A 23,006-nucleotide genomic window follows, 5' to 3' on the forward strand; every position below is an offset into this window, starting at 1 on the left:
CTTTTACAGAGGATAGGATATCTTTCTATCTCAAATTAGTTGACCTGAAGTTGCACAATCTTTTTCCCTCAAAAGAAGTTGCACAATTTTTTTTTCATACAATCATAGGTTCAATATGCGAAACACCAAATCTGTAATGGGACATGAAGCAAATGCACAATTTTGAGCTACTTTTACGGAGGATATGATATCCTTCTATCTCAAATTCTCACCTTAGTTGGTTTGTCCAAATGTCCAACTAGCACGCAAGCATACACACGAGCGGCACAACAATAACCAATTGCATCAGAGATGCTTATGTATGACATGCATGCGCTTGATCAACATTCCTCTGGTCATGTTTATAAAGTCACTGCTTATTTATACTAGCTGGTCTAGTGGCTGTACTGGATCAACTTTCCTACTCAGCAGCACATTCGGTCGAACACGTAATCCATTCTCGTTGACAAGAGATTACTAATTCGACAAGTGGATTGTATATCAGGGCCAAATGAAACAATTAATGGATCAATCAAGTAAATACATGCAGGGAATGCTGCCATATAACTATGTAAGAGGCAAACAAGAGGGCAAAACTTCAGGACAGGGACAGTTCAGGTGTTATCTGTTAAGTAGAAGAGAAAAGAACTCATCTCACCACTGGATATGAACAAATGGTGCAACAATCTAGCTACTGCACGTACACTGGACTATCAGTGGTAGTTCAGCAAAATTGGACGAGGTTCTGTAAAAGTTACCTCGGATGGAAACAATGATTTAGTCAAAGAAGCTGCTCAACATTCAGAGTACACCCTGACCAACTTCAGCGACTCGAACGGCGTCTGCAGACGCCATTCTCTCTGCTTCTTGCTCAGAGGCCTGCCCTTGCCGGTCTGCTGCCGGTTTATCTTAACATCGGCTATGCCCCAGGTGCACTCACACAGGTCCACGTCGTACGAAATGAGCCTGAACACACCGTCGCCTTCCTGGGCCGTGGCTGCATCCTCGCTTGTCATAACGTATCTGACATACATCGACCGTTCTTTGAAGCGTTCAAGGTCGTCCGGGACACGGATGACTCTCTCCACACCAGGGGATGACACCTTCAAAGTGATTAGTGGAAGTATGCCTTAGTGCTAAGCATCACATAGAGATTTTTTTTATTGATGCTATCAGTTTGTGCCAGAGTATCCAGATAAGGCTTTAGCTAGTTCTTGATATGGTTATAGAGGGAGAGTACCTCCAAGGATACGTTCTTTGGTATCCTGCCTGCTGACTCTGCATCATCCAACTTTGCACGGTACGCAATTGTGTACGCTTCAATGTCATCAATAGTTGGAGAACCATACCTAGTAACAAGTGCTTAATGAGAAATCAAGACAAATGACGAAAAATAGAAGAAGGCTACAAAAAGACAACTTTGGCACTAATGATATCAGCAACTAATACATACTATGTTCTATGCTTTCAAATGTAAGTACCATATATTTTTTGCGAGGGAGATATAATCTTAATCCATGTTTATGTTTTTATTTCCCAAGAATGTCAATGGCCTTCTAATGAAAAAGATAATTAACATGAAAATTATGTCAGCTACGAGTATCAGTTGTGTGCCTGCCTTTATATTCCCTGAATATTGGAATATTTAAAGTTACTCACCCTTGAAACAGACGGTTAAAACCTATTAATAATCACTTTATCATCCACTAATCCCAATCACTCGAGGCTTCAACAAACTCACATAAACAAGACAAATTCTGGAAGTTCAGCATATGCCTGTACTAATATTGATATATACCTAGTGGACATCTTCTCAATGCGAACTCTGATTTCTAAATTTGCAGTTGCCTTGAAAGCATAAATTTTCAAGTCGCCATCGAATGATGCTGAAACCTCCTCGGCCAATGCCAAAGCTTCCTTGCCCCACCATGTACCAGCAAGTGATACTCCACCACCAGCACCTCCATCTCCAACCTCCAATATATCAATGCACATCCGTGGTCAATGGTTAATGGCGTAAGTTTTAGTTTCAATGGAAAAAAGAAACCTTACATAAAGGTCTTGTTCATCATCACTCTCAAATTCATCTTCGAAATCATAGTCATCATCATTGTCGCTGTCATCGTCATCCACTATATCTGCAAGGTTTCGGGGACATAATTGCTTTATTGATACCAGTATATAACACATTATTTGGTTACTCGGTGGATAAAAAATGTTAATACAACTGCAAACCTTGGAATCGAAAGGGTTTAGGCTTAGTAGAACTAAAACTGAGTACATGATGTGCGGTTTCAGTACTACTAGGTGTTAGGAGGAGGAGGTTAGCCTTGATGGCCAGGTGGTACCCCAGAAACCTTTCGGTATTTGGGGTCAATGCTGCAGGAGGATGGGGGTATTGATGAAGATGTGAACCATCGAATCAAAGCCGGATGGATGAAGTGGCGCCAAGCTTCTGGCATTCTCTGTGACAAGAGAGTGCCACAAAAGCTAAAAGGCAAGTTCTACAGGACGGCGGTTCGACCCGCAATGTTGTATGGCGCTGAGTGTTGGCCGACTAAAAGGCGACATGTTCAACAGTTAGCTGTGGCGGAGATGCGTATGTTGAGATGGATGTGTGGCCACACGAGGAAGGATCGAGTCCGGAATGATGATATACGAGATAGAGTTGGGGTAGCACCAATTGAAGAGAAGCTTGTCCAACATCGTCTGAGATGGTTTGGGCATATTCAGCGCAGGCCTCCAGAAGCTCCAGTGCATAGCGGACGGCTAAAGCGTGCGGAGAATGTCAAGAGAGGGCGGGGTAGACCGAATTTGACATGGGAGGAGTCCGTTAAGAGAGACATGAAGGATTGGAGTATCACCTAAGAGCTAGCTATGGACAGGGGTGCGTGGAAGCTTGCTATCCATGTGCCAGAGCCATGAGTTGGTTGCGAGATCTTATGGGTTTCACCTCTAGCCTACCTCAACTTGTTTGGGACTAAAGGCGTTGTTGTTGTTGTTGTTGTTGTTGTTGTACTAATAGCTGAGGAGAATACAATAATACATAGGAGTGAATCTTTTTGTTCAAAGATTGAACATATCCTGCATAGATTCAACTTACATAAATGGGAACAATTGCGCAACCCAGGTTTAGCACTGCACTCGTGTTTTTAGACGAGTAGGACATCAACTGTGGGTTTTAGGCGAGATAAGGGAAGGGTTCTAGCCCCATGCGCCAGATAGAAGGATTAATTTTCTAATTCTTGCTTGATTAACTTTTTGTGGAGGGTTCTCTTTATATAGAGGCCAAAAAAACCAATCAAGTAACAAATCACATATCTTATCTCTAATTTGCTTACAGCCCAAACTGAAAAATATCTTCTAGTTCAAATGATAAAAGTATCCAACCGAGGGATTGGGGATCTTATTCCATAATTGGGAGCTGACCTCACATCAAACATCACTGCACTGCACTCATGAAGTGTATTTGAAGCACCCAACTAAACTAGTATGAAGTTCAATTAATAAATTGGCTGCGCAAGTGATGAATGCCATCTGTTCACAAATATTGTTCCAACTGGCCTGAATTAGAGTGACAAGTGCAAATTGCAGAAGATACACACTGCTGTACTCCCACGCACATACAATCTACTGCAATTTTCTGACGGTGCATGTTATAGTACCTTATAACCTGCATTCAGCAGAGGCTACAAGTATATGAATATTTGGATCCCCAAATGCTTCATAGTATGTGCAGTGATGGAAGAAATGGAGCGAAAATACAGAATTCCTCCATCCTTCCACCGGCGATGGAGGAAAAGAAAGCAATGAAACATCACCAGAATACAGAAAAGCGTTACCGTCATCGCCAGCATCCTCCTCGTCGCCCCCCTCCTCCTCGCCATCAACATCCTCGACCATACCCTCTATCTCATCAGAAGCACCATCTTTCGTCTCCTCTCCATCAGGCGGCTCCACGCTGTACCCCTTCCTCTTCTTCTTGGCAAAGGGCACCACCGCTGACCCATTTCTACAAACAGCTAGCGCGCAGGAGCATCCAGGAAACGCGCTGCTGCCGGCGGCCCAAGAACCAAGCAGGGGAGGGAATCTCAGCGATTTGACGCCTCTCCAGGACGGCGAGCACCCGTGAACCACTCTCCCAGAGAGCAAATCCATCTTTTAACCCAGCACGCACGCACAAGGATTGAAACAGAGAGAACGAGAGCGGCAGAGCACCACCGGAGCGAAGTGGTGGTTGCTTATCAGAGTTATCGGTTGGTTAAAAGGTACGCCGTCCCAAAATCGCCTTCCCAGGAATACGCCTTCGAACGGGGAAAACATGGAATCACACGACCCCGCTTCCTTAGAAAACACAACCTTGGAGTATACTGAAAACAAAGACGAACGCAATCTAGTGGGGCATCGGGATCTCTCTCTCTCTCTCTCTTTCCCAAATGCCGCGGGCCCACCCCCGCCGCCGCCGCCTCCTCCCCGTCGCCGCGGCGGCGGCCGCCCTCGCGCTCCTCGCGCTGCTCGTCCTCCTGCCCACCGCGTCGCCGGGGGGACCCGCGGCCCCCGCCTTCCTCCTCCGCGCGGCCATAGCCGCGCACCCGTCCCCCGCCTCCTACGCGCACCCGTGCGCCGACCACCTCTCCCTCTCGCTCCACCGCCTCCGCGCCGCGCTCTCCGCGCTGGAGTCCGGCGACCTGCCCGCGGCGCTCCACCTCGCCTCCGCCTCGCTCCAGTGCCAGTACGACTGCTCCCACCTCCTGTCGCTCCCCGCCTTCCCCTCCCACCCGCTCACCTCCCGCTTCCTCAACTCCCTCACCCCGCAGACGCTAACCGCAGACCCCAAACCCGCCTCCTTCTACTCCACACTCGCAGCCTTTCCGGCGAGGATCCGTGCGGCCGCCACCGTCTGCAAGTCCAATCCAGCGTGCGACTTCTCCAACGTGCAAGACGCCGTCAATGCGGCGCCGAATTACACTGCCGGGCACTTCCTCATCACCGTCTCTGCAGGTATATACAAGGAAAACGTCGTAGTTCCGTTCGAGAAGACCAACATTTTGCTGGTGGGTGAGGGAATGGGGGCTACCGTGATCACTGCCTCACGGAGCGTCGGGATCGAAGGTCTTGGCACTTATGACACCGCGACGGTGGCTGTCGTTGGCGATGGCTTCCGGGCGAGGGACATCACATTTGAGAATACTGCTGGGGCAGGAGCTCACCAGGCGGTTGCGTTCCGGTCAGACAGCGACCGGTCGGTGCTGGAGAATGTGGAGTTCCGAGGGCATCAGGACACCTTGTATGCTCGCACAATGCGGCAATTGTATCGCCGATGCCATATTACTGGAACTGTGGATTTTGTGTTTGGGAATGCCGCGGCTATGTTTGAGGAATGCGTGATTGAGACGGTGCCGCGGGCAGAGGGGTCTGGGAAGAGCGCGCGCAATGTGGTGGCAGCAAATGGGAGGATTGATCCAGGGCAGACCACAGGGTTTGTGTTTCAAAATTGCACAGTGGATGGCAGCAAAGATTTCGTTGTGTTGTTCCAGGCAAAGCCACAGTCGTACCGGCTCTACTTGGGGCGTCCATGGAAGGAGTATGCAAGGACACTATTTGTCAGCTGTTATTTAGGCAAGGTTGTCAGGCCGGAGGGTTGGCTTCCTTGGCGAGGGGATTTTGCACTCAAGACATTGTATTATGGGGAGTTTGATAGTCGAGGCCCTGGTGCAAATCAGACATCAAGGGTCGGGTGGAGCAGTCAGACACCAGAACAGCATGTCACATTCTACTCAGTAGAGAACTTTATTCAAGGACATGAATGGATTGTGTACTAAATATAGTGCAAAGTTAATGTTCAGATTAGCGATTCTTGGTGGAGCTTCAACAGCTAAATGCAAAAGTATCCAACCCTTGATGCTTCTGAATTGCAAGTAAGCCACGCTCACAGGATCTGGAGTCAAGTAACTAACTGTATTGACTTGGTAGTTGGTACATAACCCGAAGTGATCTGGTTTCTGCTGTTCCTTTTTACTCACAGGTTTTCCTTCAGTTTTTGCTTTGTATATTCAGCTACATTTTTGTAAATACATTATGTGTTTTCTGGAGTGACTACTGAAAATTGGTTTTGCTGCAGAATATCAAGGAACTTGTCTATTGTAGTCGTGTGGTATTCAGGTCGATATTGTACATATGTAAAGCACATCATGGTATGATGGTAGATTTGCAATTATGCATTCCAATCCAACCTGACTATGTGTGATGGAAGCATCTTTCTGCTATCTATTTTTTGCTTGTCATTGTTTGGTTGTCAGTTTATGTCAGTCACTGACTAATTTGTTGGATTGGTATCAGACATACAAACATGCACGCATCTCTCATGTTCCAAGCTACTCCCTCTGTAAACTAATCTAAGAGCGTTTACAAGCAAAAGTGATAAAGTGAGACGTACATGTGACAAGGATAACTGATCTGCCATATACAATGTTCAGTTGAGGTATGAACAAGGCGGAACCTTTCTAAAATAAGCCAGTATTTTTTTTTCACAGCCAACTCGACTTGATATTGACCTGCCAAATGCTCCATTATCATCATAAACAGCTCAGTATGGTACACCTATTGCAACTGCAATCTACCTCCCTCCAGCAGCTTATGTACACATTGCAAAGTAAAAATGAGCTCCAGTGACTGATATGCAAGATGAAAAAAAAGAAAAGAATCACACCTCATACTCACTCTGGACGCGTTTGTGCTTTTTGCGGAGATTAAGATGGCTTAAAATTGTTGTTGCTTCTTTATGATTTGTCGACAGCTTGATCTGTATGCTACTACTGAAGAATCGACTATGATATTTTCATGCGCCATCACTGCATTTTGTCGCAGATCTGTTCCAAAATCTGGGACTGTTAGTAAACGACCGCGTACCCAGAAAAGAAAATTGTTCAAGTGTTCTCAACATAATGAAGTGGTTGTCTGGATGATATGTTTCTATCGTTACATTTTTCCATGCATGCCGGTATAACTTATTTTCTGCAGGATGATAGTAACATTTTCCTGTCATTATCACTCCGGCACACTACAATACACTACGATACACATCTGTTCCGTGATTATGTCTCCTGCAAATTAAACAAACAAGTTATTCCAATTAATTCCTCGGGACTCGCCTGAAAATATATTCCTTGGGACTCCCAAGAAAAGGAACATTTCTTAATCTACAATGTCTCTGATGAAACTTATAGCTATTTGAGATCGTAGATATGTTCCATGAGATTATTTTGGAAGATAACAAGTGACTACATCTTTACAACAGAAATTGCCATACAAGACAAATTGCAGTAGATGCGGACTACAATTTGCTAAAAAGACTGTCGAGGTCTTGCATTGCAGGATCGACCATATCAAGGCCAGCATCAAGATGCGCGAGCACAGTTTCATCGGCGAGCAACTCTGGCGTGAAGAGCGTCTTCCAGCCGGTGCACCATGCGGTGGCCTCCCCCAACGAGGGCTTCGCGGCTTGCAGCCAGTGTCGCAGCGCGCCTTCCCATTTGTCAAAGAACTGTTCAGCTTCTAGGATCGACACCACGTCTTGAACGCGCAGGAGAGGTGCCCACAACATCACCATCCGGAAGGAAGGGTCGGTTTGCTTCGGCGGCGTGATCCTCATGTCCCGTACTAACCGTGTTAGCATTGGCAGGATGTGAAGCTTGCTGAAGGTGTCCCATTGCACCGGGCTAAGGTACTCCTTCCATGGCGAGACGACTTCGTAGTCACCGTTCCTGATCTTGCTCTCCACGGTACCGTAGAGGCTCTCGGGTAAGTGGCCGATGAGAGGAATCAACGGGCGTAGCCAGTCGTGACAGTCCGGATCCCATGACGGCTTCCACTCTCGCACGTCGACGACCATCCTCGGCGTGATCACCTGCTCGATTATGTAGCGCGCGGCGGAAGAAGGCAGCCTGGCTTTCCACGTCCCCAGCATGCGCTTCCCATGGAGCCCCTTCTTGGACTCGGCCATGGCCTTCAGCGCATCCATCGTCTCCACGCTGTCGTCCCCTTGAAGCCTCATGTCTTGTAGGAGCGCGAGGATCGTCTCGCAGCACTCCGTCTCAAGCCGCATAGCCCGTGCAATATTCTCCCACTCACGGCACTCCTCCTCCACGGGCGGCTCCGGCGGCACATGGAGACCATTGTCGTATGGTTTCTCACGGTAGCCGAGGCCGGCCTTTGGACGCCGCCGCACCCGCACGACGGCCTGTATAGGCGCGACGATCCCTTGCCCCTGCGCGCCGAGGCCCGAGCCTTCCCGGTAATTCCATCGCCGCATCATGTTCGCCACCGCCCGATTGGGGAGGAACACGAAGCTGCCGGACATAACTGATGGATTGAGCGGCTTGTCTTCGCCGGAGTCGCTCGTGTCGAGCAGCGTAGAGAAGTCGATGTTGGACTCTAGCATCGCCATGCAGACTACGCAGCAAAAGGGGAAAGAAACGCCTGGTGCAGCCCCCCCCCGGGAAACCAGGTGCGAGATATGGTGTTTGGCCATACGCCGATGCGCGTCAATATATAGTAGCCCTGTTGCAACCCAAAGTCCGAGTCGGACTGTCAGACGAGACTAGTCCTGGACTCCAGGTCTGAGCCGATTTCCTTTTTTCTTTTCTTTTCTTTTCTTTTCTTTTCTGTTTCTTGAAAGCGGTCCGAGCCGAACTCTGACTAGTGAAACCGATTCTCTATGGCCTCCCGTCGTGGGGAAAGTATTTTTTTTAGGGAGAAAGTAGTTCTTTCTTGTGAAGGAATTAGAATCACGTAGCACCATGTACGCAACGATTATTTCCAAAGGAACCCTCGTATGTGTTGGACTCGCCGGTTCATATATAGTAGTACAACTCAAAAGTAAATATGTACTTTAATTATTAATTTCATCTTACTTCAATTTTTTTCCCCAATTCTTCATCCTTCCTGCCATCCTCAAGCGATTTTCTCGGTTTTTCATTTTAATCAAACCAACCTAAACCAATAAACGAGATCAATATATGGTCCATAAATAGATTGTTTTTCTATGGTAAAATCTAGTACGTCAGACATCTTTGTTAACCCAATAAATAGCAATAATTTTAGGAAAAAGCTTTCAGTCAACTGGCCGATCTTTCTCGCTACATCCGTCCTCGCGCGGCCATCAGATCGCGACGCATTGGTCCACTGGATCGTGAGGCCGCGCGACTCGCATGAACACTTGGTGCACGTGCCTGGGCCCTACTACCTGGGCCAACCCTATTCATTGCAAATAAATTCCGCAACATCAGTAATGTTGCAAAACTTGCTCCCGCAACATCACCTACATTGCATGAATGTGAAGGCAAAAAAACTTCTGCAACATTACCTTTGTTGCATAAAAGTGGAGACAATTTTTTCTGCGACATCACCGCAGTTGCAAAAGTTACATCACGTCTCCGCACAAAGTCTCTGTTTCGGCAACAACCAACTTGTTGCAATTCGTGAAGTCACACGATAACGCTTCAGAGCGGTTTGCAATAAAGTCGTTGTTGCAGAGGGATGAGCGTAACAACTAGCTTGTTGCAATTCGTGACGCTCACATGGGGAGATCTAACGGCGTGGGAGGTGGTCCATCTTTCCTGAACTTCAACCGGCGGACGCGTAGCACGGCCCTTGTTTCTGCAACACCGCACTTGTTGCAGAAGGGAGGTGGAGAACGTGGGTGGTACATTGGACGGCCAGCAGCGCGTCCATCCAACGGCCAACCAGGCGGCGGATGTGTTTAACTAATCCACCGGCCGACGCGTAGGGCAGCCCATAATTTCATGATTCAAAAGCAAATAAATATCAATCAATATATTTGGCACATACTTATTTGACCAGTTTAAGAAATCACAAAATCTATACTTTATAATCAAAATATAATTTTATTTTGTCCATTTGTTTTGCATCAAGATTTGTCAAGTGTGGCCTTCTTATTGTAATATATTTGACGTCCGTGACAACGCACATGCACATTACTATTTTTTTTGAGAAAACTTTCGATCTACTAATCAACTGCCAAGGCAGTACAAAGAACACGAGAAGTAAAAAAATGCATCCATGTCCGTAGACCACCTAGAGACGACTACAAGCACTGGAGCGAGCCGAACGCGTGCCGCCGTCATTGTCCCTCTGTTAACAGAGCTGGTCAAAGCTTGTTGTACGTAGTAGACAGTTGGGAAGTCGCCGTGCTAAGGCCCCATAGGCCCAACGCACCAGAACAGCAACCGCCGCAGATGAAGAGAAGCATAGATCGGAAGGACCCAACCTGTAGATACACGAACACGGACGAACAAAGACCAGATCCCACGAGATCCGCTGGAGAAAAACCTCTACACGCCCTCCGATGATACTAGAAACACCATCGGAACGGGGGCTAGGCGGGGAGGACCTTATTCCATCTAGAAAGAGCTGCCACCGCCTCGCATCTCTGAGCAAGACACAAACCTGATACGTCTCCAACGTATTGATATTTCTTTTATGGTTTCATCCCATTAGTTTACTACTTCCACGTACTTTTATTTTTTTTGGGCCTAACATCTTGATCCAGTGCCTGCTACTTGTGAGCTGCGTTGGGATTTTCTCGAAGAGGAAAGGATGATGCAGTACAATAGAGATAAGTATTTCCCTCAGTTAAGAACCAAGGTTATCAACCCAGTAGGAGAACCACACAAAATCTCATTAGCACCACCTACACACACAAAAGCAAATACTAGCACCCAACGCAAACAAGAGGGTTGTCAATCCCCTTGGCGGTCAATTGCAAGGATTAATTCTAATAGTGATAGATAGATAAAATAAACCACAAAATAAAATAACGGCAATAAAATTGTAGGAAGGTATTTTTGAAATTTATATATAATAAAAGTAGACCCTGGGGCCATAGTTTTCACTAGAGGCTTCTCTCTCGAACACAAAGCATACGGTGGGTAGACAAATTGTTGTTGGGAAATTGATAGTTATGATGCTATTTAAGGCAATGATCATGTATATAGGCATCACGTCCGAGACAAGTAGACCGACTCCTGCCAGCATCTACTACTATTACTATTGGGGAACGTAGTAATAATTCAAAATTTTCCTACGTGTCACCAAGATCAATCTAGGAGATGCTAGCAACGAGAGAGAGAGAGGGAGTGCATCTTCATACCCTTGAAGATCGCTAAGCAGAAGCGTTACAAGAACGCGGTTGATGGAGTCGTACTCGCGGCGATTCAAATTGCGAAAGATCCGATCAAGCGCCGAACGGACGGCGCCTCCGCGTTCAATACACGTACAGCCCGGGGACGTCTTCCTCCTTCTTGATCCAGCAAGGGGAGAGGACAAGTTGAGGGAGAACTCCGGCAGTACGACGGCGTGGTGGTGGTGGAGCTCGTGGTTCTTCGGCAGGGCTCCGCCAAGCACTATGGAGGAGGAAGAGGTGTTGGAGAGGGGGAGGGCTGCGCCGGGGAAGGGGTGCAGCTACCCTCCCACCCCCTCTATTTATAGGGTGAAGGGAGAGGGGGCCGACCCCCCTAGATGCATCTAGAGGGGGGGGGCGGCCAAGGGGGGAACTTGCCCCCCGAGTTTGGTGGGAGGCGCCCCCACCCCATAGGGTTTTCAACCCTAGGCGCCTTGGGCCCTTGGGGGCTGCACCAGCCCACTAGGGGGCTGGTTCCCACCCTTGTTCAGCCCACTTAGCCCACCGGGGCAGGTGGCCCCACCCGGTGGACCCCCGGACACCTTTCGGTGGTCCCAGTACAATACCGATAACCCCTGAAACCATTCCGGCGACTGAAACTGGACTTCCCATATATAAATCTTCATTTCCGGACCATTCCGGAACTCCTCATGACGTCCGGGATCTCATCCGGGACTCCAAACAACCTTCGGTAACCACATACTATTTCCCATAACAACTCTAGCATCACCGAACCTTAAGTGTGTAGACCCTACGTGTTGGGGATATTACCACTAGGCGTAAACCGGCCAGGAGAGGCCGGGTTAACCTCATAAGTAGTTCATCTATATCTGAAGCCCATGAAGACAGACGGTGACGCTTCATAAAGGCCCAGGGCCCAAAGCCGGTTTAAGGCCTGTAGACACAAACCGGCATTGATATGTAAACTTGTGTTGTAAGATAGAAGTAGTAGAGACCGAGCCGGACACGATTATGAGCCGGCCTCGGAGACTGTAAACCGACGGGCGTCAACCCATGTATATAAGGGGACGACCCGGCGGCGGTTCAAGGACAACAGACAACAACTCGAGACCCAGGCAAAGCGTATTCGCTCCCTGGTCATCGAAACCCCATCAATTCCATCACAACTAGACGTAGGCTTTTACCTTCATCGTAAGGGGCCGAACTAGTATAAAACTCTCTTGCGTCCCTCTTCCGCTTTAACCCCTTTAAGCTAACCCGCAGCGATGGCTCCACGACTAAGTCCTTTCTCTAGGACATCTGCCGTGACAAAACCACGACAGTTGGCGCCCACCGTGGGGCTATCGCATGATGGTTTCAAGTTCTTGGAGGGCAACTTCGAAGGACTCAAGGGTTACGCTGTGGGCCGGATGACCAAGAGTCGTCGCGGCAAGCTCTACATCGACGATGCAGGCTGGGGCCCCGAGGCCGGCTCAATCGAGTACGGGTACCGGGTCCCCTTTGGTAGCGTACACGTTTTCATTGGCAAGATCGGCGAACCGGGCCCTAAGCCGGACATCTGCACCGACCTCGTCGAAATGGCTTAGCGTGCGAGATCTGCCCGGGTCAAGCCTGTCATGAAGCGTGCCTTCATAGGAGTTATCCATGGAGGGGAATCTGAGGATAGATCGGAATCTGGTGGTGAGACCGTCGTTTATTCCGGCGACGAGTCATCGACTGGAGAGACCGAGTCGTTATATCAGTTACAAGATGGCCGGATTGGGGGCTGTTCCTATGGCGACAGTATTCCGGACCCCTCTGATCTGCCAAGCCGGGTGGCGATCTTCATGGCCGGCATGCAACCAGCGCTCCACTCTTCGACCGCAGCGGCGATGATTTCCGGATCAGCAGCGGCGGCAGCGGCAGGGGCAGGAGGCCCTGTGTGACCGCCGACTCAGGTTCTATCTGATTTGTTTGATATGTTGGCAACGCTGATGGCGGAGGTTAACCCGGCGGATCAGGATACACACAATGCGGAAATCACGAAAGTGAAAGATCAGATCACCCAGGAAAAAGCCGACTTAGCAGCTGAGGATACCAGGATAGCCGCGGAGCGTGCCGCTTTGGATGCACAAGCTTACCGGATTATGCTGGATCAGAGTGCGTCGAATGAAGTCCTGAAGCGGAGGCACCGATCTCGCCTGCCGCCGGTTTATGACGCTAGAAATCTCTTTAACACCCCAGGAGCAGGGACCAGTAATCCGCCGGTGGTAAACCGGGCAGAGGCACCCGGAGCAGGGGCGCCGGTTCAGCCACGTTTGGTGGATCCGCCTCGTCAGAACAACGTTGTGGTACCTCATGTCCCCACGCCACAGGGTCATTATTCTAACCCAATGGACAACATTGTCGCTGCCGCTTCACGGCTGTCGGCCATCCCGATCGAAGGTGATTCTCCAGCAGCGGTCGAGACGCGTCGGGTTAAGGAGCTTCTTCAGACAGCCTTGGTTCAACAGGAGGCTTATTCATATAGTCGTGATCGGATTCATTCCACTCCCCGTCCAAGCCGGAGTTACAGCAGGCGTATGGATGAACCGGCAGTATCAAGCAATGCGCGGAACCGTGATCCGCCCCGTGGCCATAACCCGGCGGGTGGTGCCGGTGATGCTCAGGAGGTGGTGGACCGGGCTCGGGCACGCAGAGAGGCCGAGTTAGCGGCGCAGCATGAGGCCCATCAGCTTACTCCGGTTCGTCCAACCACATCGGTGGAACCAGGAGTTACCTCTAGTTCCTTGGGAGTGCCATGTCTTGTCCCGGCGTTGCGCAATGTGTGCCTGCCCAAAGATTTCAAGGGCCCGCGCAAGGTGCCGAATTACACCGCCGATTTATCCCCTGAAACATGGGTCGAAAGCTATGAGATGGCCATGGAGATGCTGGACGTGGATGATGCGGCATGTGCGAAGTACTTCACCATGATGCTAGAAGGAACGACCCGCACTTGGCTAAAGAGCTTACCGGCTAATTCTATCAGGTCATGGGCCGAGTTGAGAGCCCGGTTTATTAAGAATTTCAAGGATACATGCAAGCAGCCCATGTCAACTATGGACCTAGCTGCCTGTGTCCAGGAGGAAGGAGAGTCAACGACCCATTGGGTGCGCCGGGTTTCGGAGATTTTGCATTCATCAGACCGCATCAACGCTGACACCGCAGTTTTAACATTGGAAGGCAATTGCCGGTTTGAACCATTGAAGTTGAAGTTGGGACGGCTTAAACGTCATTGTAATGACATGGGAACCCTCATGGCTGCACTAGTGAAGTATGCCGACTCTGATAGTACCAAGGATCCCGAGTCTGACGATGATAAGACAGGGAAGGGAAAGAAGAGCGGCAACGCCAAGGGGTAGCACCACAACCCGGGGGTCATGGAAACGGCGGCAAGCGTAAAGCGAACCACGGTTTAGACTTTGTGGCTAACACTAATACACATGACAAGGGCCAACGGCGTAAGGGTAAACCGCCCCGGCGCAATGGAATGCCAAATCCTAACCCGGACCGTTTGTCGTATCTGTTAAACCAGCCCTGTCCAAAGCATGGGACGAAGGAGGAACCATCCACACACCTCTGGAAAGATTGTTACATCATGCAAGAGTTCAAAAATTCTGACTCTTTCCGGTATGATCATGGATCAGGAGGCGGTTCAGGCGAAGGAAATTCCGGTTCAGGATTCCATGGCAATCAGGGTGGACATAACAATCAAAGTAATCAGGGTAATCAAAGTGGATATAATCATCAGGGCAATCAGCAGCAGCAGCAGTCAGGTTACCAGAGCAACCCAAAGCAGTTGAATAGCGGACAGTATCATGTCTTCACCACTAGCTTGGACAAGCGCGATCAGAAGCTTCATAAAAGGATAGTGAATGCCGTTGAACCGGCCGTGCCCCATTATTTGCGCTTGTCCGAGCAGCCGATTGTGTGGAGTAGAGAAGATCATCCACCCCGGGTTGATAATCCGGGTCATCTGGCTCTGGTGGTGGCACCTCAGGTGGGAAGCTATAAGTTCACTAAGGTACTCATGGATGGAGGGAGTAGCATCAATATCCTTTATTATGAAACTTTCCATCGCATGGGGTTACAGATAAAAATCTTAAACCGTCCAATACGGTGTTCCATGGTGTGGTGCCTGGTAAGTCGGCATATCCTGTTGGTAAGATAGCTTTGGAGGTGGCTTTTGGAGATGAGCATGACTCAAGATCAGAAACCTTGACCTTTGAAGTGGTGAAAATCATCAGCCCATATCATGCCCTATTTGGATGGCCAGCTTATGCTAAGTTTATGGCACGGCCATGTTATGTCTATCTGCAGCTCAAGATGCCGGGTCACAAGGGAACTATAACCGTGCATGGGAGCCGCAAGATTGCTCTGGAGTGTGAAGAAGGTGATGCGGCTTATGTTGAGTCGGTTTGTGCAACAGAAGAGTTGAAGTTTTACAAGGACAATGTTGATCCAGTAGATATGACTTCGTTGAAGAAACCAACTACGGAGCATGATCCGGCCCTGAAGTTTAAATCGGCTGATGAGACTAAACTTGTTGACTTCGTACCTGGTGATTCGTCCAAGCAGTTTAGCATCAGCGCTAACTTGGATCCAAAATAGGAAAGCGCGCTCATCCAGTTCATCCGTGAGAATCGGGACATCTTTGCATGGAAGCCTTTTGACATGCCTGGTGTACCGAGAGAACTCGCTGAGCACACTCTCAATGTTGATCCTAAATATAAACTGGTCAAGCAGTTTCTCCACCGGTTCAATGAGGAAAGACGCAAAGCTATTGGAGAAGAAGTAGCCAGGCTCTTGGCGGCTGGATTTATCGTTGAAGTATTCCATCCTGAGTGGTTGGCTAATCCGGTGCTGGTCCTCAAGAAGAATGGCACTTGGCGTATGTGTGTGGACTACACAGATCTCAACAAAGCTTGTCCAGCAGATCCTTTTGCCCTCCCCCGTATTGATCAAATTATTGACGCTACGACGGGTTGTGAGCATTTAAGTTTTTTGGATGCATATTCTGGTTATCATCAGATCAAAATGGCAGTTAAGGACCAGGAGAAGACAACCTTCATAACTCCCTTTGGATCCTTCTGCTATCCCTCTGGGCTCAAGAGTGCACAGGTGACTTATCAACGGTGTGTGCAGAATTGTCTTCATAAACAGATCGGCCGCAATGTTCATGCCTATGTGGATGATATTGTGGTAAAATCAAGGAAGGAGAGATTGATTGATGACTTGAAGGAAACCTTTGATAACCTGCGGGTTTATAAAATGATGCTTAATCCGGCCAAATGTGTCTTTGGTGTGCCTGCAGGGAAGCTCCTGGGCTTTTTGGTGTCTATCAGGGGCATTGAAGCTAATCCGGAAAAGATCAAGGCCATCACCTCCTTGGCTAAACCAAAGTGTATCAATGATGTTCAACGCCTGGCAGGCCGGATTGCCGCATTGAGCCGGTTTGTCAGTCGCCTTGGTGAGAAGGCCATCCCTTTGTATCAGATGCTGAAGAAAATGGATAACTTCGTCTGGAGTGACGCCGCTAATGAAGCATTTGAGGACTTAAAGCGGCAGCTAGCTAATCCGCCGATTCTCGCTGCTCCGGTTGATAAAGAACCGTTGTTGCTATATGTGGCAGCTAACGCTCGGGCTGTTAGTGTGGCTATTGTGGTAGAGCGCAAAGAGGCAGGAAAGGAATATCTGGTTCAGCGGCCGATTTACTATATCAGTGAGGTACTTACTGAGTCCAAGCAGAGGTACCCGCATTGGCAAAAATTGGTGTATGGGGTTTTCATGGCAAGCCGGAATTGAAGCAGTATTTTCAAGGTCATCCCATCACGGTGGTCAGCTCTGCTCCTTTGGGAGATATAATCCAGAACAGGGAAGCAACCGGCCGGATTGCTAAGTGGGCTATTGAGCTCGGGCCTCACGGGTTGAAATACATGCCCCGAACGGCGATCAAATCTCAGGCACTTGTGGACTTCATCAATGATTGGACAGAGTTGCAAGCGCCAGAAGAGAAGCCGGATCATACTTATTGGACTATTCATTTTGATGGGTCCAGGCAATTGGAGGGCTCGGGGGCTGGAGTCATATTAACTTCCCCACGAGGTGATAAGTTTTGTTATGTTCTCCGTTTAATGTTCCCGTGCACTAACAATGCAGCTGAATATGAGGCTTACTCCATGGTCTTCGGATGGCTAAGGAGATGAACTTAAGCCGAGTTAAGTGCTTCGGTGACTCGGATCTGGTGGCTCAACAAGTGTCCGGCACTTGGGATTCCAAGGACCCACTCATGGCAGCATATCGTCGTGAGGTGGATATTGTTGCAGGTCACTTTAAAGGTTATCAGGTTGATCATGTGGACCGGCGAAGGAATGAAGCGGTGGACGCTTTAAGTCGCCTGGGTTCCCAACGTAAACCGGTTCCACCTAATGTCTTCTTGGATGTTTTGCATAATCCGTCCGTCAAGCTCCCTGGTGAAGAGGATTTGGCTGTTCCTGATCCGGAGGCCCAATTGGTGGCGGCTCTTCATGTTATCCCGGATTGGACGGTTCCATATTTGGCGTATATAAACCGGGGCGAGTTACAGAAGATGAAACTGGCCAGGCAGATAACCCGGCGGTCCAAGTCCATGACTGTTATCAATGGAGAGTTACATCATTGCAGTGTGACACGGGCGTCTCAACGCTGTGTGTCTCCTGAGGAAGGCCATGAAATTTTGCGTGAGATCCACGAAGGGGATCGTGGTCACCACGCCGGTTCAAAATCGTTGGTGGCCAAGGCGTTTCGTCATGGTTTCTATTGGTTGACAGCTCATGCTGATGCCGAGGACTTGGTCAAAAGATGTGATGGTTGTCAGAAATTCTCAAGGCGGGCTCATGTACCAGCTCAAGAATTGAGGATGATTTCAATCACCTGGCCGTTTGCAACCTGGGGGTTGGATATGGTTGGGCCTTTCAAGAGGTCCAAGGACAAGAAGACCCACCTTTTGGTGGCGGTTGATAAGTTCACAAAATGGGTAGAGGCAGAGCCAGTTAGTAAGTGTGACGCGGCCACGGCGGTTCAATTCATCAAAAAGGTGATTTTCCGGTTTGGCTTTCCACACAGCATTATAACAAACAATGGTACCAATCTGTCAAAGGGTCCCATGAAGGAGTTCTGTCAACGCGAGCACATCCGGCTTGATGTATCATCAGTGGCTCACCCCCAGTCCAATGGTCAAGCGGAGAGGGCCAATCAAGAGATCTTGCGAGGCATCAAACCCCGGCTTATGGTTTCTTTGCAACGGACGCCGGGTTGTTGGGTTGAGGAGCTACCTTCAGTGTTATGGAGCATCAATACCACACCCAACAGATCGACAGGATACACACCATTCTTCATGGTTTATGGAGCGAAAGCGGTTCTTCCTAGTGACATCCGTCATGACTCGCCCCGTGTAGCGGCATACGTTGAAGCTGACAACGAGAAGGCACGGCAGGAAGCTCTTGACCTGTTAGATGAGGAGCGTGACATGGCGGCAGCCCGTTCGGTGTTTTATCAGCAAGATCTGCGTCGTTATCATAGCCGCCGGGTTAGAACCAGAACCTTTCAGGAAGGAGATTTGGTGCTTCGACTCATCCAGGATCAGACAGATATGCACAAGCTATCCCCCCCTTGGGAAGGACCTTTTATGGTCAGCAAGAATCTGCACAACGGGTCATACTACCTAATCGATGTTCGAGAACGCAAAGACTCACGTAAATCGGAGGAGGAGACCAACCGGCCGTGGAATATTGCTCATCTTCGGCCCTACTATACTTGAGCTACAGGCTCTGCTTATGTACATATTATGACATTGTATATATTATGATCAATATAATAAACCGGAACCTCAGCTAAAGCGGGGTATCTGTTGTTTTCTTACATCATGTGTGGTTACATGGAGCTTAGAAAGCGGCATCCGGTTTACCCCTTGATTCAGCTTTTCAAAGCTTGATATCAGATCACTTGGGGGCTTGGTCGTATCCGAACCATAGCTACACCTCTTGATCGGCGCAATGCCACAACATCACTTGGGGGCTTAGTCGTATCCAAACCATAGCCACGCCTCTTGATTGGCGCAATGCCACAGCATCACTTGGGGGCTTGGTCGTATCCGAACCATAGCCACGCCTCTTGATCGGCGTAATGCCACAGCATCACTTGGGATCTTGGTCGAACCCGAACCATAGCTACGCCTCTTGATCGGCGTAAAGCCACAACATCACTTGGGGGCTTGGTCGAACCCGAACCATAGCAACGCCTCTTGATCGGCGTAATGCCACAGCATCACTTGGGGGCTTGGTCGAACCCGAACCATAGCAACACCTCTTGATCAAATTTGGGGCCTGGCAGCCCGTGAAAAGCCTCGACTACAACGGTTTTATTTGCCTTTTGCTAAGTTTCTTTTTCTTTTGCTAAGATTTGTGATGTTTTCAAACCAGTGTTTATCAACCCGGTTAGGCTGTCAACTACAAGTTGTCAGTACATGACCAAGCTATAATCCGGAGACTATCAGTCCGGTCTGGTTTTGACTCATAGTCACCAGTATGGAATAAACCGGTGTTTATATCACAAACCGGAATGGGTTTATTGTAAACCGGCATTATATAACAGGAGATACTTTTACTCCGGATTAGGGTTATTACCCTCATTACAAGGTTGGTCAGCCAACACTATGCCTAAAGGTCACAGGTATCATATATTTCCATATTTGGTTATGTTTTACAACCTTGGTCATATATATAGTTGGGTATCATGACCCGCCCGGTGGTAAACCGCCAGGGCGCTTTAAGCTTCTTCTCTGCAGGAACAACTTGAATAAATAGCTATGGATTATGAACATCATATCTTAAGCATGGCGGATTAACACACATCAGTTGCAGATAAATATGCACGAAGGCATAACAGACCAAGTATTTTAACTAGCCTATTACAAGGCGTTTTAGTGCCCAACGGATAATTGTTTATCAATAAGCATTGCAGCGTGGCAGACTAAACCGGCCCCCGGATTATGATTGCTTATCAGCTTGACCTGACGGCTGTGGGTCATCTTGCACCGGTTCAACTTCTTCATCTCTACCCCAGCGGTTGGAAGTCAACAGTTGTCCAGTCGATCCCAGTTAAAGCTTGAAACACAGCTTCATCACTTATAAGGGTGGACGGTTCAATATCAGGGGCATAAGTGTGCTTACGGATTGGAGGGATCAGGTTTTGAGCCTCAGGAGCTGGTGCAGCAACCCGCTTGTTATTGATATCATAACTCGCCTGATAATGTGAAAGATCAGCTTCTTCAGCAAGTTGACAAGCCAGTGGACGTACTTCCCGGTTTATGGCGCGGAGATCTTCAGTGCAAAATTCTGATCCGTCTTCTTTCAAGCTTGGGTAGCCTTTAGCCACGTCTGTCGGGTCAAGATCAGGCACCCATGCTTTTGCCCGGGTTAGCGCGGTCAGAGCGCCAGCCCTTGCAGCAGACCTCTTTAGCTCTTCTACCCGGGCAGGCAGTATAGATAGCCTGTCTAAGGTATCTTTGATTAATGTCGGGGGCGGCTTATTGTGAGAAGCGGTGCAGATAATTCGTTGAGTGCTGGTATATAGTTGTTCTATCAGCGTATAGGCAGCCTTCAGCTTCTTCTGAACATCAGAGCCCAGATGACTAATGCGAGTTCCTGCATCATTGCAAACGTCAGTAAACCGACAACACATGGGAAAATATGTTGACAGTATTAAGGACAAGATGCTTACCAAACACAGCAGCGGTCATCGCATGTACTTTCCGCTTTACCCCAGTCAGCTCGTCTACCACCGGTTTTAGAGCTGCTTCTGCATCTTCAGCTCTTTTCTGCAAAGCGGATCTCTCTGTGTTCCAATTCGCCCGCTCCTTGGCAAAGCTTTCCTTTAGCTTTTCCATAGCGGCTAAGGCGCTTGACAGCTCATCTTTTGCTTTGGAAGTTTCGGCCTGTTGGGACTTGATGTTCTCTTGCAGGTCAGCGGTTTGGCTTTCCTTCTTGCTCAGTTCAGCCTATAAAGAGACAGATACATAATGAGTTGACAATACATATTTGAAGTACCAAGCACATAACAAGTTATGCCCTTAGTACTTGGGGGCTAATGCATATTTGCTTTTACTTAGAAATTTTTACAAGTCCCAAGCACAATACAAGTATTAAGCTTGGCACTTGGGGGCTAATGTGTGCTTGCTCAAAAAACTGTTGATATGGGAATTCTTCTACAGTCCCGGTTCATCTTTATAAAGTTAAACCGGCCCTTGGGGACTATACCAGCGAAAGAGCAGTATGGCAAATTTTAAGGAACCGGTTCATCTTAACAAGGTAATCCGGTCCCTGGAGGCTAAATATGCAAAGTTAAGTTATGACAAAAGTCTCGGTTTAGATTGGTATCATAAACCGTCACTTGGGGGCTACTAGGAGTCGATAAACTGCAATTGGACAAAGGAGAAAAACAGTAGTTACCTCATATCGCTCCTTCATCAAGTTTACCAAACTAGCTTCATAGTCACGACTGGTATACAGACGGTTCAAGAAGCCAGAGTGAATATCTTGAACATTGAGGTGGGCGGAGCTTGATAAATCGGCATTCCATTTGCCTTTGCCGATAGCAGAGAGATCATCCTTGGCTGTATGCTTTGACAAAGCTACAGGATTGCCAGGAGTGGTGTGGCCAGTGCCAGTAATCATAACGTCATCATCTTGTTCATCAGCAGCTTTCGCCGGAGTTGGCGGTTTATCAGTGTGCTTAGCTGGACTGACAGGTTTGTCACCAGTTCGGACAGGGCTGGCTGGCCGGTCTGCATGACTTGTAGTATCAACTTGCACTTGTTCAGCAAGGAAATCATGGTCTTGAAGCGGCGGATCGTGAAGCATGGCGTCGGCGTCGGTTTCTTCCAGATCTGGAGTTGTTTCCGGTTCAGCAGCTACATTATCATCAGCCGGTTTGTTCAACCGAGCTTTCTTGCTGGGTCTTGGCTTGGCGCTGCGAAAAGATAAACATAAGGATCAGTACAGTATGAAAAGATAACATATCAAGAATAAAGACGTGTGCATAACTCACCCAGGAACTGTTTTGAGGGGTGGAAGCTGTGTGGCCGAGGACTCGCCAGAGGATGAGTGAGAAGTACCCTGATAATTTGAATCAGACGGGTTAAGAGGCTGGCGAAAACAACCTGCTTTTGGGCATGAAGTATCAATGGGATAAGAGACCTCTGATCGGCGTTTCCGAACCGGACTGTTCGGTAAACCGGCGGAGGTAACTACCTGGCCGCTGTGCTGGGTTGTACGGCGAGCTTCGTGCTGCTGCGTCTTCAAAAGAAAGTTTGGGTCCAAGTAAGCAAGGGGGTGAGAAAATTTTACTTTCTGGTTTGCTTGACGGATTTTTGATGTTGGCAGAGGATCTGAATCGGAGGAAAGAATAGTTACCTCTACGTCCTCGCGTGACTGCCTTCAGCGTCGTCCTGATAATAATCATTGTCAATGAGATTTACGAAAAATGAACCAAGAGAGTCAAGTTCTACCTCTGGTTCCGGATTACACACATCGTCATCAGCTGGTAGATCGGAGGATGCAGTGGTCCTTCTCTTGGCAGGTTTCTTAACAACCTTGGTCTTTGGACGAACTGGCTTGACCGGTTTGTCTTGTGGCTTTGCCAATTTGTCTTGTGATGGTTTCTTGTTCCAGAACGGATCATCACCCTGTCAGAAAATAATCACACTTTCAGAGAATATTTGGACAGAAGCAAATTCAGATACAAAGGATTGTATGATTCTTACAGCTGGTGGTTTGTTGAAGGTGCAGAAAGGGAGTAGTCCGGTTTGGGC

The 23,006-nt window shown here is 48.4% G+C and overlaps 3 protein-coding genes across 3 annotated transcripts; 1 reads left to right on the plus strand and 2 right to left on the minus strand.

The window, feature by feature from the left end:
- Nucleotides 1–480: 480 nt before the first annotated feature.
- Nucleotides 481–4,231, minus strand: LOC109750729 (uncharacterized). Its single transcript, XM_020309679.4, has 5 exons — nucleotides 3,822–4,231; nucleotides 2,032–2,117; nucleotides 1,778–1,953; nucleotides 1,220–1,328; nucleotides 481–1,082 (listed from the first exon to the last, which is right to left on the minus strand). Exons 1-5 carry the CDS (start codon nucleotides 4,135–4,137, stop codon nucleotides 774–776), a joined length of 996 nt encoding a protein of 331 aa, XP_020165268.1. The 5' UTR covers nucleotides 4,138–4,231; the 3' UTR covers nucleotides 481–773.
- A 131-nt stretch (nucleotides 4,232–4,362) lies between these two features.
- LOC109750744 (probable pectinesterase/pectinesterase inhibitor 51) lies at nucleotides 4,363–6,231 on the plus strand. The gene is made up of 2 exons (XM_020309693.4): nucleotides 4,363–6,004; nucleotides 6,101–6,231. The coding sequence occupies exon 1, from the start codon at nucleotides 4,416–4,418 to the stop codon at nucleotides 5,799–5,801; it is 1,386 nt and encodes a 461-aa protein (XP_020165282.1). The 5' UTR covers nucleotides 4,363–4,415; the 3' UTR covers nucleotides 5,802–6,004; nucleotides 6,101–6,231.
- A 1,081-nt stretch (nucleotides 6,232–7,312) lies between these two features.
- Nucleotides 7,313–8,495, minus strand: LOC109750742 (septin and tuftelin-interacting protein 1 homolog 1-like). The gene has a single exon (XM_020309691.3). The coding sequence runs from the start codon at nucleotides 8,423–8,425 to the stop codon at nucleotides 7,313–7,315; it is 1,113 nt and encodes a 370-aa protein (XP_020165280.3). The 5' UTR covers nucleotides 8,426–8,495.
- Nucleotides 8,496–23,006: the final 14,511 nt, after the last annotated feature.

This window comes from Aegilops tauschii, chromosome 2 (genome assembly GCF_002575655.3).
Source record: "Aegilops tauschii subsp. strangulata cultivar AL8/78 chromosome 2, Aet v6.0, whole genome shotgun sequence".
Classification (NCBI taxonomy): Eukaryota; Viridiplantae; Streptophyta; class Magnoliopsida; order Poales; family Poaceae; genus Aegilops; species Aegilops tauschii.